Consider the following 15,946-nt stretch of genomic DNA (forward strand, 5'->3'; position numbering starts at 1 on the left):
CCATAGATACACTCTGATCAGAGGAAAAGTTGCTTTTTGGTGAGAGTATTTCAAAACTATCTATTTTGGTTACTTTGAAAGAGGCAGACCTGCCTGTAGCTTTTTTTTTAGGTTAAGACCATGGGTTCTCATTTTGATACTAATGAGCTGTGACTCTGTTTAAAGGTGATGGTGGCTCTAATTCAGATACTGATTAGCTGGGTCTTAGTTCTCCTAGGTTCCTTTCAGCTCTACACTGAGGAATTTTACAGGTCAAATATCTTTTAATCAGTCTTTTTGTTTTGTTTTTTTTTTTTGCTTCAAAACCTAATGTATTTTTCTTTGGAGGCATAGTGTGTATGGTTTAATAGATCTTCCTACATTAATATGAATACTGTGGGAATTATGACTAGCATATCATAGATACTTAATACTTCAGACTCTGATTATTAGGAAATAATTGTTTCCTTATAAGCATAGAGTCTGTAAATAACATTGTATGGGAAAGTAGAGAAAGACTGACTAATATGATGGAAAGGGGAGCAGGGTGAGTTTATATTCTGAAAGCTTATATTGTGTGTTTGTGTAATGTGTTTCAATATAGTATTGAGCATAAGCTATTATTGGCTATTTTATCTTTTTATCCATTGTAGTATATATATGTGACCATAGTATCAACAAATGATGTTGCCAAGTCAGCATGAGGCAATGTTCTTATTTATTCCCCATTACCCACCAATGCCAGCCTTCTAGACAGCTCCCCTTTCCCCAGTCGAGGCCTAGCCTTTCACTACTCTCTTAAATACTTCACAGGGCAGCCACACTGTTCATGAAAGGCACGCCCCCCCCCCCCCCCACCCCCGTGCTCTAATTGTCTCCATCCGTTGACCTCCAGCCTTTCTCTAGGACTAGCCTGTCCTCAAGTACCTCCTCTCTCTGGGGCCTCCCAGCCATTCCATCCAGCTGTAACCCGTCTCTCCCTTGAACTTCTGTAGCACTTTCCATCTTTCTCACGATACTGAGAGACATGAAGATACTCTTGCTGTACCGTGGAAAAATGAACACACTTTATTTCTGATTTTAGTTTCCTGACCTCGGGACTGATATTGCTTTGTTACCCATTCTTTCCTTTCCAGATAACCAAGCTGAAAATAGATAGCAACCCTTTTGCCAAAGGATTCCGGGACTCCTCCAGGCTCACTGACATTGAGAGGTAATGAGAATTTTCTGTTTACTTTTTTGTCCAGATAAGATAAAGTGAAGAGCGAGTTTGTAAGAACACACTCCTTTCAACGCCAAAGCACCATGACTTTACTGTATGTAGTCTCCAGTTCTCTGCCCCACCTTCCCTTCTCTTCTGAACCCTGCAGATACACAACTGCTTAAGTTTTGACGGCTGCTGCAGCTGCATCTATTCTGAGAGATGTGGTTTCTCTGGTCAAGACATTTATTCAAATGTAAAAAATAGGGCTTTGTTATCAAAGGCTCAGTCCTCTTGATGATATTAGGCTTCATGTCCTGAATGGCAATCTGCAGAGAAATAGAATCTTGATAGTCTTTGTGTTCTGAAGTGGATATATTTGCTAACACTAAGGGTAGTCTTGAATCTTGAAATAAGATATAATTTAATGCAAGGCACATATTTACCTATAGCATAGAATGCTTATATTTAATAGGAGAGACATCAGTTCTATAACTTACCCCACTTTTTACTTAATTCAAATGGTTCACACAGTGTGAGGTTGTCTGTGTGATGAGTAATGACTATATTGAAATCCACAGTTTACCCAGTGTTTTTCAAAGAGATTTTTCAACCTAAATGATCAGTATTTGTATCTCTTACACACACTATGTCACTTTTTGTACTTCTTCTTTTTCTTTTCTTTTTTTTAGTGAAAATATTTAAGTTCTACTCTCAACAAATTTCAATTATACCATACAGTTTTATCAACTCTAATCACCATGTTATACATTAGATCCTGAGGCCTTATTCATCTTTTGTACTTACTCTTTTATGTGGCCTGAAGTCTTTATTGACAGCCCTCTGGTTTATTCTATTTCCAGATCTTTGTGTGATTTCCCTACCAACTGCTACATGTTTGTGCCAAGACTATTGCCTACCACATGGTCACAACTCATGAGCTTAGCATGTGTCCCCACACTGGTAACACAAATTAAGGGATAATTACACGTTTTAGCAACATCTGTCCGATCCTTTCCTAAGCCTCTCCAAATAGCACAGCATAGGGGGATGGTTTTGATTTAGAGGAACAGATACAGAGCCTCAGCAGGGGTCAGGGAAGCCAGTAGGAGAGGCTGAAAGTTATGTAGGAACAGTGGAATTTGAGTGTATAGGAAAGATTAACTAGTTGGAAAAGCTTGACAAATGGTTAGGGGTGTTGATACCAGGGAAAGAAACTTAAACTTGTGTTTGAAAATCCATTGCAAAATCAGAGAGACGGCAAGTGGGTAACTCTCTAATTAGGTGGGATGTATGTAGGCACTTAGGCTGTGACACCCAAGCCTTTGAGAACAGGGTATCAGCATTGTGGCTAACAAATGAGTCCACTGGCAAAGGCAATTTTATTTACACATGACCTTTTTCATCTCCAGTTTCTGGAGTGTGGGGAGGTAATGATTCAGGCTGGGTTTATGCAAGTAGAATTATAAGTTAGCTTTTTCTCTGTTTTATTCAGGTGTTAGGTAATAATAAGGACAATAGCTCAATGGGGCAGTAGTGATGTGTTTTTATAGTATGCATCATATCTTCTGTCTAAGATCAAAGGGTGAGCATGATATATTGGGAGACAGAGTCATGGATTAGAGTCCCAGTTCTGCCTTTTACTATAACCCTAGAGAAATCATCTAACCTGTTCCCTCATCTAGAAAATGGAGAAAAGAATGACCCTGTTCATTTCAAATGTGTAATTATGAGAACCTTAAGATGACATTTATGAAAGCACTATAAATTTCAAAATATAAAATAATTATAACTTCCTCGTCTTCTTAGATGAACATAGTTTTTTTGCCCTAAGTCTACTTCTAATAGTCTTAATGAACTACTCCTAGAGTAAAAATAGCCCCTTAGTTGCACATGTGCTCATGAGATATGAGAACCTAGACTGTCCTTTAGAATGACAGATTTGATAATGCATGCAGCTGCATTTTACACTTAACTGAATAACCATCCTGATGTGGGGAGCACTCACATGTACGTGAAGCTAAGGAGCTTCAGTGGTCTAACGGTGACAAGCTGAAAGTTTGCAAGATGACCTAAGTAGTGTGAAATTGACTGAGGTTTTGGATTTCATTTCCAGGTATTTAAGTCTGAATTTTTCCTAAACAGCCTTTGGGGATAGGTCAAATCAGATCAATTGATCTTTAGAGACCTAAAGAAATTAAATTAGTCTGGAGTCAGTTACTGCACTAAACCATCTGGTAATTGAATTTCTCCTTGTAACTGATTGAAAACAGCCCTATCTGTAACAATATACGGAACTTTTCTTTGTAAGAGATCTGAGAAAAAAAACACATCCTTTTATGACATGATGACAGAAATTGCACTTTTCTGACCTAATTGAATATGATGTTATAAATATGTGACCTGAATGATTTCAGGTTTCCTGTTCCAGATTTACAATGACTATGAGGGACATCCAAACAAAAATGCCTTTAGGATTGGATCTGTTCGCCTTATACCTCCAAACTTATAGTATTATTCCTTCTACAATTGTAGAACCTTTTGGGATACTCTATAAGGCATTATAATTTTCTTGCTCTCATTTTACTAGGTTTAGTTCAGATCCTTCAGTGTCTCACATACTTCATAACAGTATCACTCTCATTTATAAAAGAAACCTGTCTCATTAGCAAAAGTAGAATATCTTTTCATTAGATACTTTTGCACATATACCTACAGTGGAACAAGCTAAGAAGCAAACCCCAAGCCCAGAGGGATTTCTTAATATAATCCAATTTATAGTTATTTAGTTCAGGGAAGAATTATCTGCTGGTCCTGTATAATAAATAATCTACAGATAGGCTGTCAGTTGGTATTTTCTTTTCCTTTAGGAGAGGGGGAAGGAGTACTTTGTACAGTAAACAGGCACAGTATTACTTCTGAGAAAGGAAAAATTACTGGGAGGGTTTTCTATGTTTTTTTCAAAATTAAGTTTCTTGTGTTAAGTTTTCTTCTTTTTTAATAAATAGTAAATTGAGAGTTCATGCTCACTGCAGAAAAACACTGACAAGCAAGAAAAAGCATACAAAAGTAACAAAATCTCATTCACTTACAGATAACTACTGTTAAGTAGTAATAAGGCGAAAGTTTATTATATGTCTTCCAGATACTGTCCTGTGCATATATAAATGTTCATTTCCTTTAGAGTTTACCACACACATTATTTTAAATCATTTTCCCTTCTTATCAGTTACAGACATGTCTATACTACACTTTTTAATGGCTGCCTAATTTTCCATTGTGTATAGTAATTTATTTGCTATATGCTAGTTATTTGGATTTCCACTTTACATTACAAACAATGCCAGGAGGAAAATGTGTATCGTAATACATATTCTTCATTATTACTATAGAATAAAGAGTGGCAAATAAAAGTGGTAGGTATACTTATTTTTCATTGTTGAAAATTTGGGGAACATTTAGGAATGTTCAATAATAGAATGGTTTAATAAACATTTATAGTCATGCAATGGAATTTTTAAAAATTATGTTAAAATATGCATAGCATGAAGCTTACCATTGTAACCATATTTAAGTGTACAATTCAGGAGCATTAAATACATTGACAGTGTTGTGCAACCATCACCATTATACATTTCCAGAATGTTCCCATCTTCCCAAACATAAAATTGTATCCATTAAACAATAACTCCTTATAACTCCCTACCTCTCCTGGTAGTATCTTTTCAACTTTCTGACTCTGAATTTGCCTAGTTCAGTTTCATCATATAAACAGAAAAATACATGATTTTAAGGCTTTTCATGCATACTGCCAAGTTTCCCTCAAGAAAGATTGCCCACGTCATGGTCAAGAGTGCCCCTTTCTTTTCACTCTTGTCAACATCCTCATCATATTTTCAATTTGATAGTAGAAAATTTGTATTTTGCCTCATAATTGCCCAGTTTATGTCCTTATGTTGTACCCTTAGTTCATTTTCATTTTCTTTTAGATTGTTCATCTTTTCTCTTACTGACCTACAAGCTATTTATGCCTTAGTATTTGTTGTTCATATCTGTTGGGATCATTGTACCAGTTTGAAATTGGCTTTTTATTTATATTTTTGATAAATGAAATATTTTATTGCCAAACCTATTTTCTCTTCCCTTACGATTTGTATCTTCAGAAGACTTTCCCTATCCCCAAATTTTATAAACATGTAAATATCCAAACACAGATTTTCTATCATTTTATTGCTTTCAATTTTTTAATTAAATATTTGATTCATGCATTATTTATTTTAGTGTAAGCTATAAAATAGACATGTCATTGTATATCGTAAGCAGCCCCAATACCATACATTTACTAACTATATACTAAATGTTTACCTATAGTAATATTTATAGTCTCTATGTCAACAGTTTGTATTGTCATTTTTGTAAATTGATAAAATATTTAAATATTTGATAATACTTAAATACCTGATTTGGCAAACTCTAAATCTTTTTACGTGTTATTTTCAAATTTTCTTTATATTCTTTGACATTTATGCTGCCAGTCTTTGGAATCATTTTGTCAAACCTTCCCAAACAAAGCCATTGGAATATTGACTGGGCTTATATTGAATTTATACAGTAATTTCAGGGGAGAAAATGGATCTCTTTACAGCACTGAAACTTCTTTCTGAAATATGCATTGTGTTTGTCCTTTTACTGAAATCTCTCATTATGTTCTCTAGAAATTTTGGTATTTTTCAAATTCATAAGTCCTACACATATTTCCTTCGGCACATAGCTAAGTCTACTAGAACTACACTATCCAGTCTAATAGCCACTGGCCACAGATGGCTGGTGAGAACCTGAAAGAATGTGGCTGTTCCATATTTGAGATGTACTGTTAAGTATAAAAAACTCCCCAAAAACCACTACTGATTTTGAAGGCTTAGTTTGAAAAATGAATGAAAATATCTCAATATCAGTTTGAAATATTGATTAGATGTTAATATTTTGGACATACATTGGATTAAATAAAATGCTATGTTAAAATGAATTTCACCTGTTTTTTTTTTAAACATGGTGACTGAACTATCTAAAATTGTATATGTGCCTCACATTACCTTTCCATTGGATAGCACAGCACTAGAGAGTATTTTGGGGAGAGAGGGCTTGCTTTTGAAAATAAAATTTTTAATTAGAAATCTAGTTTAGTCTGTCAAAAGCTATTCATTCTTATATGTCTTTGGCATCCTGCCGGTTTACTGAACTTAGAAATAGTTTTCATAATTTTCCCTTTTAGTCTCTTGAGTTTTCCAGTTAGATTGCTATTATCATTTGCAAAAATGGTAATTTTATGTTTTTCCTTCAAACAGTTATGTTTTTTAAAATGTCTCTTTCTTTTTTTAATTCACTGACTAAAATAAATTTCCAGGACATTATTAAAAAGTAATGATAGGATTTTTCTCTTGCTCTTGATTTATTTAGTAGTACCTGTAGTGTTTTATCATTATATACAATTTTCATTAGCTATTGGTTTCAAATAGATATTCTTTAGCATATTGAGATAGAACCCTTCTATGCCTAAATCAAGAATTTTCCATTATTCTAAATGTTAATTGAATTTATATTTAATGTTCTCTTAACATCTATCAAGATAATTTTAATTATTTTTCTACTTCTAAGTAACAGTATGTTTAATTATAGTTATACTGTCTATGGTGAACCATTCATGTAGTCCTGGAATAAACCCAGTCTGGACTTGATCTGTTTTTCTTGTAATACATTAGATTTAATTTACTCATATTTTATTTAAGATTTTTTTATGTCATATGATGTGTTCTAGGCCTTAGTCCTTGGACTTCTTCCTTTCTCAGTCTGCATCTCCTCCCTGGGTGATTTGTCACTTCAGTTTCATGCCTTGAAGTGACATTATATACTGACTACTACCAAATTTACCAAATTTACCATACATCTCTGGTTTTGGCCTCTGTAGAGTCAAAGACCGACCTGGTATTTCCTTTACTTTTCCCTCTCCCATAAGGGTACCTCACATTTCACGAATCTAAAATAGGATACCCCATCATACTCTTCCACACCTGCTCTTCCTGACTTATCCCATCTCAGCTGCTGACACTGTGGTATACCCCCTTCTATTGCATCATCAAATGTCTTGAATTTGACTTTGTCTAATCTTATATAGCTGTACTTCAAGATTTTTGTTTTCTTGTATTTGTCTTTTAATCAAAGAAAATCTTTGTCACTGCAGCTATTTGTTTCATCTTTTATTTTCTTTTCCTGTCTTTTGTTATATTTACCAAGTTTTTTTCCCCTCCTTTTATTATGGCTACCAGTTACCATGTGTGAGGTAGTGGGCTATATATTTTACACACTTTATTTAAGTTACTATTCAAAACAATCTTATAATACAGAACCATTATCATTCCTATTTTGTAGATGAGACAGCTGAAGCTTAGAGGAATTAATACTTTATTCAAATTCACATGATTTGTGACAACTGAGCTTCAGACCCAGTTTAGTTTGTCTAAAGCGAAAGTCCTTTCTCTAATGTTCGTTGTATTTTTTTTCATAATTATGTTTTTAAATTCTAATAGACATAATTGTAAAATTAACATTTCTCTGTTATTGTCAGCAATGAACCTATACATTTTCTTTTTTTGTAAAATAGGAGATATTCAGTATATGATTCTTCCTTGCACTACCCCTTCCCTCAAACCATAATTTTGTTTGTGAAAAAATACCTTGTTTGAATAATCTGGGATTTTAAATAATCTGGGATCTTCTTTCATGCATCATCTTTATCTTTCTCAATTTTTTTCTTAATGTTAACATAAGGATCATAATACATCCACCATAATCATTTAAATTTATTCTAGTCATACTCATTTCATTGCTTACTGCTAATTTCTTCTATAATCTCTCCAATCAATGGAATTATATGCTGGCTTTATTCTCAGTTGTTGATAAATGTTGAATAGTTGGCTGAGGGGAAGATATATGGGTTATGTCCTTATGAGTTCTTGTGCATCTTCCATTACGTATGAAACTGACTAGGGTCACAGACTTTTTCCTCAGAACTCTCAATCTTCCTTTCTCATCTAGCCTTTTAAATATTGTGGAATAAAGGTTGATGTCAATCTCACTTTCTTTTGTTGGAAACTTACCTTTTTCTCTTTGGATAAACTGCTTTTAGCAAAATTTCTTTGGAATTCAGGTATTGTAACAGTACTTGATGAGTTGTAGATTTGTTTTCATTAGTATTTGAAATACAACTTAGCCCTCTGAATTGAAAACTCAAGTCATTGTTGAGCTCAGGAAAATTTTCTTGTTCTTTTCTCTTCCTCCTGCTCTCCTTCTTTTTGCTTCTTCTAATTGGTCTGCAATTAGACCTTCTAGTCGGAACTTCTAAAACAAAACTCCTATTATATATATATATATATTTTTCCACTTTCCATATGTATTATTATTATATTGAGAATATTACTTTATATATATATATATATATATATATATATATATATATATACTATTATAGATATACTTTTTAACTCTGCATTGGGAGAACTTCTTACATGAGTTTTCTAATTTTGTAGATTTTGCTTTTTGCAGTATATCCAGTATTCTCCTTACTGTCTTTCTTGAGTTCTTTTAAAATGTGGTTACTATTATTTTATCATTTCCAAATACATACTTTGACATTTCCAGATTGTTTCCTTTTCAGGTCTGCTAGACCCTGCTTTATCAATATAGGGTCTTCTTAAATCTCACTGAAAATTTGAAAATACATATTAGAGACTTAAAATATTTCTCCCTGTTTCTTGAAACAAGTCTATTTCGAAAGACATCACTTGTTCCGCTTTTTAAGGTAGTTTTCTTCTTCTGAATTGCTGAATGCTTTATAATAATGTCCAATTACTTTTCTCCAAGCTCATCTATATAATGGGATGTCTGTAGATTAATTTTTAATAAAAGCAAATGTATCTTTGTTAAATCTTGCAGACCAAAGAAGGTGTAATAATTTACATTTATTGTAATTTTGCCAGTGTGGAAATATAATTATTCTGGTTGTGTTAGGGAGTTGAAGGTAGGTGGAAATAGCCTCGGAAAGGGAATTTTAACTTTCATTGGTTAAGCTACCCTCTCTGCCTCAACACCAGCAATGAGCTGCTCCCTCCCCATGCCCAGCAAAGCAGCCTGTCACAGCCCTCACCAGAGCTAGTCACCATCCTGGCCCCACACCTTGCAATGTGTGAAGAACACCCTGTGCTAGCTGAGCTTGCCCTGCTGTGGGAGTGCTTCCTCCTAGCCTCTAGCAGTGACATTCTGCTCCCTGTTGACTGCTCAAAGATCTGCCTTTATCATTAATTTCTGAGGCTCAAGGGTGGGGGTTTAGGTGAAGCTCTGACAAAGGCCTTTTCATTTATTCCCTCCCCAGGTAGCTTTCTTTCTAGTACACTGATGAATGGCAGCTGGTTGATGCTTCCCTCCCTCCTTTCCTGTTTGTGGCTAAAATATCCAAGTATGTAGTTGGCACTCTCCCCAGTTTCCTGAGTTCTCTTATTCTCTCAGTCATGTCATTGGGTCAGTGAATTTAATAGATAGGTTTATCTCAGCACATTGGTTCAGGATTCATACTGAGAGTCTCTATAAAATATGTTTTAAACCTCCTGGCATTGAATAAAACTTTCAGACACATGAAATTTGGACACAAGCCCAGTGGGAAACAAGCCTTTTTGCTCAGAGCTCAAAGACACTCTATTAGTTTAGATGAGGGAGGAAACTTCAGGAAAGAAAGTTGCAAATCTAATATTCTGGGAATTTATAGAAATTTTATCTACATTAAGCCATGGGGCAGCAAACATTTTGACAGGTTTGCTAAAGAAATTCATGGTTTATGGGTAATTTCTAGGTCTTTCATAATGACTTGTAGTGCTGGAAGTAAAGTAGTGTTTGGTTCTAACATGGCTCTAAGCTGGCTTAGAGCAGTTTTTGAGGCAGTAGGGTTTTCATCAGGAGCAGTTTAGGGGCAGCGGGACCTATCTCTAATCAGACAAATAAGTTAGAGCAGAGGTTGGCCAACTACTGCCTGGTACCTGTTTGGTATAGTCCACAAGATAAGAACGAACTTTACATTTTTAAATGGTTGGAAAAAATTATAAAAATTATTTGTGCTATGCAATTAAATTTGTCTATAAATGAAAGTTTTCTTGGAGGACAGTGACATTTGCTGGTTTATATACTGTGTGTGGCTGCTTTCATGCTGCAGTAATAGGCTGAGCATGTCTGACAGAAACCATAAGGCCCACAAAGCTTCAAATCCTTACTATCTGGCCTTTGCAGAAACAGTTTGCTGATCGCTGGCTTAGAGCTTTAAGGGACTGCAGAAAGGTTGGCAGCAAGGAAAACTCCTACCCAGAAATTTTACCTCCTTAGGGTGATTCTTCCTCTTTCTGGATTAAATGAAAAAATTCAGAATTTTATTTTGAGACCCATGTGGTAGGGCTAGTTGACAAAGCTGACTGTCTGTACAGTGGTAGGTGGCACATGGTCTTAGGATCATTTTAGCACCTACACTTCAAGCCAGAAGAAAGATGACAGAGTAAGATGATGAACAACTTGTAGATAAATACTTCTTCAGATTCTTTATAGATTTCAGTAATCTGTTATCTTTATCTATCTTCTAATCTTATACCTCAACTATTACGAGTAATTGGAAAATAGGTTGTAAATTTTTTTCTCTTTCAGAATACTAGAAACTTGATAATAGAATAAAAAGCTTTTGGGAAAGCAGGTGCTAGAAAGACTCCTAAAACATCATCCAGTTTATTGCAATGGAATTAGAAACACTTTTTCTAGTATTTCCCAGATTTTTTAAAATGGTAAAATAATATGATATGTGAAAAATTTATTACTCAAACTTTAAATAAGTAAAATGTAAGCCTCCACTTCTCAGAATCCCCTTCTCCAGAGACAGTCTCTGCTGTCAGTTTGAAGGGTGTGTGGTGTGTGAACACAAGTGCAGGTGTACTTTAAAGATATAATACAACATGAGTTCATATACTTCCCATTTACATTCAGGGCAGTAGGGTTTTTACTTAACCTCTTTGGCCTTACACCTGTGTCTCTGTTCTTTCACGCCAAGAATCTAGTTCTCAAGAACACAGGGAACGATAGGATACTGTGATTCCTCATTTCCTTTAGCTCACAGTATATAGCTACACAGCCATCTCAGAAAATGCATATCAATATACCTCCAAAAAACACAGCAACAAAAAATGGTTCAACATCTTTTTGTCTTTAGTGTAGATTCTACTAGAGATTCTTCTAGAGTGTTTGCTTTTAGTTAGCTTTTTTCCCCTTATTTTACTAATAGAGTATTTTGAAGTCACTTGGAATCATTCCTCTAACTCCAATAGTGCAAACTCAGTTGATTAATCTTACTGTATTTTATACTTTTTGGAATTTTAAAAGATTATAAATTTCCTTATGATTCTTTAATAAATGATTTAATTGGTTTCAAAACACATCTACAGAACATGGCTCTTCATAGGTATCAAGATTCTATCCTTATCCCCCACACCTTATTTCTTCCCGTTCCTATAGGTAACCATTAAAAATAATTGTTTATCCTACCATGGTGTTTTTTAATATAAGCAGATCATTTTTTATATATTCTTCTTCCTCTCTCTTAAATTTTAACATGTGCTGCACATTTTTCACCTTGTTTTTTTCACATGACAATGTACATAAATGTTATGTATATGTACATTGTACTACGTGGATATGTAATATATAAGTAATGTATATATTAATGTGTTTGGGTTCAGTTGTGAGTTACTGTTTTGTTATATTTAAATTGATATACAAGTTTTTTACATAGATAATTTTTTATTATGTGGTCCATTTTATTAGCAACTTCTGTCTTTTAAAAACTCCTGCCCCCCTCCTTTCTAATTTTCTACAGGCCCCTTACTATGAGCAATATTGAAATAAACTAGTTCTTTTTATCCTCCTTTTATTTCCCCTCTTTTAAGCATCTAATTTGAGGTACTACCCCTTTAATCCCAGTTATTAAATACAGATAATCAACAACTGTATTCTGCTTACCATCTTCTCCCCCCATTTTTGAGAATTATACTCATCTACCTTATCAGAGAATATAGTCGCTGCATAGTGTATTCGCTCTTATAACCATGACTTTGTCTTAGTTCTACAAGTAAATGAATATTTAATGTCCACTTATAACGATGTCTGTCTGATCATATTGTTTGTCTGCAGCTCCTTCTCTACTAGATTCCTCAAGATAGTCTCATGGAACCAATATTCCTTGTCTTTTGCATGATCATGACAGTTTTGTCTATAGCCTTTATTCATGAAAGTCAGTTAGACTTGATAGACAATCCTTGCCTCACATTTCTTTCCTACTGTATCTTAGATATGTTGTTATATCATTGTCTGAGTATGGCTGCCAAACTCTGACAATCTAATCTTCTTTCCATAAAGTGACTTTGTCTTTTTTCTAGGCTGACCAAAGATTTCCTTCTTTTTCATTTGTTTTAATGGTCTCTGATCAAAGGGCAGAGGGGGGCTCCCCAGTTCCCAGAGGATTATCTGGACTTGTTCCCTCCCTGTTTTTTTCACTCACAGGTGCTATGAGGGGACAGAGAGAAGGTGGCATCTGCCCTCTGAAACATTACTCATTTGCTCTTTTTGTACCTTATGCCTCCTTATAATGAGCAGTCTTTGGAGTACAATCCAAGACTCTCCCTACCTAAATTCTAGTAAGCTTCCCAATAAAATCATTTTTAAATTGTCAAAGGCTCTGCTAATAACATACGCAGAGAGGAGGAAATTCATAGGTGAAAAGAAATGTGAGGATTATGTGGATTTCCCTTCACTACTTCATGGTTCCATTCAGACACCTCACAGGTGCAGTATTTTGGTGGATTCAGCAGGATAGCTGAATGGATGTCATGTCCAGTACTCTTACCAGATGTCCTATTGTACAGGCATTTCTTAAAAAATCCTCCTCTACTTTTGAATTATGGACAGAGTCACTTTTTTCTTAAGGTTTGGTCCTGAATGAGACTTTCTGCAGTATACTTTTGTTCACTTAATCTCTCCTCTCCACCTTACCTGCCCCTTCTTGGGGGTATCTGTTGGTATCTGGGCCTTCTTCTAAGCATTCTGGCTAGCTTGCGAATAAAGAAAACCCTGACATTCAGGATGCTGAGGTCATATATGCCATGAATTGATTACTCTGATCTAATTGTTACCCAAATAGCCAACAATATAAGTGCTCATACCCTTAAATTCTACCTTTAGAAGAAAAACAGTACAATAGATTTAGGCAAAGGAGAAAAATATATGGAGAGGGGATGTACTTGCCAAGAGAATAGATGAAAATTCAGCCCAGTGAATAGCAAAAACTTTATGGCCCATAAAGTTTTCTAATTTCCTGAATCTTTCATAACTACAAGTATATTAGTGTCATGGAGACTCTTATAGAGTAGATTATGCAGTGTCTGTAATAAAGTGAAGGTGGCATATGATTAAAATGATGTCTGTGGAAAAATCAAAAGCCAAAAACAAAAAAAACCCTGGGTGCTAAAGGCGGTTACTACAGAAGAGGCAAGCTGCTTGGAAGTAAAAATACTAGAGATAGCAAATGGCAAAAGTTAGTAACAATTGTCTCTGCCCTTTGGATCTTCCTCTGCTCCCAGTGACTCACAGTGTTCCCTTGGGATTCACATTCTGTAACGAGAGCCACAGAGCAGGCCACAGCAGTCCCAGTACTTCTGAGATAGGACAGAGGACATCTGTGTCACCTCTGCTCAGAGGACAGGCCCAAGGAATATGATGTTGCTCAGAATGGAAAGACAGAAATCAGAGTTTAAAATTGAATTTTATCTCTGGGATTATTGAGCAACATGTAATACTCCAGTCTTTTGTGAATGAAGATAATTTTGGTTATTCAGGGTCTTTTGTGGTTCCATATAAATTTTAGGATTATTTGCTCTAGGTCTGTGAACAATGCCATTGATATTTTTATAGGGATCACATTGAATCTGTATATTGCTTTGGGTTGAGTGGCCGTTTTAGCAGGAGTATTTCTTCTTATCAGGAGCATGGAATATCTTTCCATTTATTTGAGTCATCTTCATTTTCTTTCTTCAGTGTCTTTAGTTTTCAGTGTACAGGTTTTTGACTTCCTTGGGTAAATGGTTAGTAATTGGCATATAGTTTATTCATTCTTAAATACAGATTAAAGCTTAAGAAAAATATTTATAAATCATTAAAACCAGAATGAATCTCAGAGATCACTAATTCAGCCCACTAGTTCCCTTTCACACCCTTATTTTACAGAAGAAATCAAAACCTCAGTGCAGATAAGAAAGCTGAACACACACAGATTCTTAGGAAAGAAACTTTTTTTTAAACCATTTCCAATAAACATAAACAGTATAAAAATCTGCCTATATAAAATGAAAGCGATTTTGGTAGGCAACCAGATTAAAGTCTGCTTTTAAATAAAATAATAAATTCAAATAATGTATTGACAACAACCACAAAAAGGAAGGGATGACTTTTAACAAAATTAACCTTTTTCAAATCATAGGAGCAGTCACCACAGAATTCCTTTAACTAGCAAGTTGTTTCTGTACCTAAGTATTAATTCATTTATCCACATCTTCTAAGAGGAAGCGCTTATTTTACAAAACAGTGTCAAACACACCACTGAGTCTGACAGCCAGAGTGGCACGAGTTACTCCCAGTTACTTGTAGTTGTAAATTGTCCTCCTCTTCTTGCTTGTGTGTGTTTCTTAAAGATCTGAGTTCCTTGCCTCACAATTTACTAACTTTTATTTAGTGATTGAGTAATCTGTTCTTTGCATGAAATTTTTCTTCTGGTGTCACAGCTATAAGACTTAGGAAACTAAACCTAATAGTTTTTGTTTTTGTTTTTTTACAGTGGCACAGTTTACATATTTGAGTTGCTAATGATAATATAAAACCAGAAATGTATATTACTACTGAAAAGAAAAATCATTAGGATCAAGTCAAATAAATGGAAATAAAATCTAAAAGCTTTTTTAAAGATTAATTTAGACTTATTTTGTTTTTCCAAAATGGATTACATCATATATTTTAATTCTCAAATTAAAATTAATGATTTATAATACAGGTCAAATTGTATTAGCTAAAGTTTTCATATATTAAGTACTTTCTGGAAGCTGCCAATACCAGTATTGTCTTCCAGTAATTTATAACTTTACATAAATCTTAGAAAAATATTGTATATTGTAGGATAGCTTAAATGAAGCATGGCAAATTATAGCAGCTTGAAGTTTCAATTTCATCTAAAATGACTATGATTATATAACCAGCTTCAAGAATTTACTAATGTTGATACTCAGTAAAAACAATAATAAGTTCATTTTGTTGTCTATAAACAATTGTGGAACACTTATTATATGCCAGGTACCAATATGCCAAGCTCTCTATGTGTATTAATTCATTTAATCTTACTAATAACCCTAAGCCCTCGATCATGTTAATATCCTCATTTTCAGATGAGAAAACTGAGGCATTCAAGAAGTGAAGTAATTTGCCCACAAGCACACACTAGCAAGTGGCAGAAATAGGATTTGACCGAAGCGGGTGCCAGCAGACACATCACTGACTGCCTCATGAGGGCCGTGGTTCTTACATGTGGATTCTAGGTTAGCGTTAGCAGTGTCAGCCTCACATGAACACGTTGGAAATCCCACTTTC

General features: G+C 34.7%; 1 protein-coding gene across 1 annotated transcript in view; it reads left to right on the plus strand.

The window, feature by feature from the left end:
* The window catches only part of TBX20 (T-box transcription factor 20), a 64,333-nt gene that overhangs the window by 19,101 nt on the left and 29,286 nt on the right, over nucleotides 1–15,946 (plus strand). Inside the window, exon 6 of the mRNA XM_036990567.2 lies at nucleotides 1,116–1,192. Within this exon, the coding sequence (XP_036846462.1) occupies nucleotides 1,116–1,192 (77 nt within the window). The remainder of the gene's footprint in view (nucleotides 1–1,115; nucleotides 1,193–15,946) is intronic.

Source organism: Manis javanica, chromosome 6, assembly GCF_040802235.1.
Source record: "Manis javanica isolate MJ-LG chromosome 6, MJ_LKY, whole genome shotgun sequence".
NCBI lineage: Eukaryota > Metazoa > Chordata > Mammalia > Pholidota > Manidae > Manis > Manis javanica.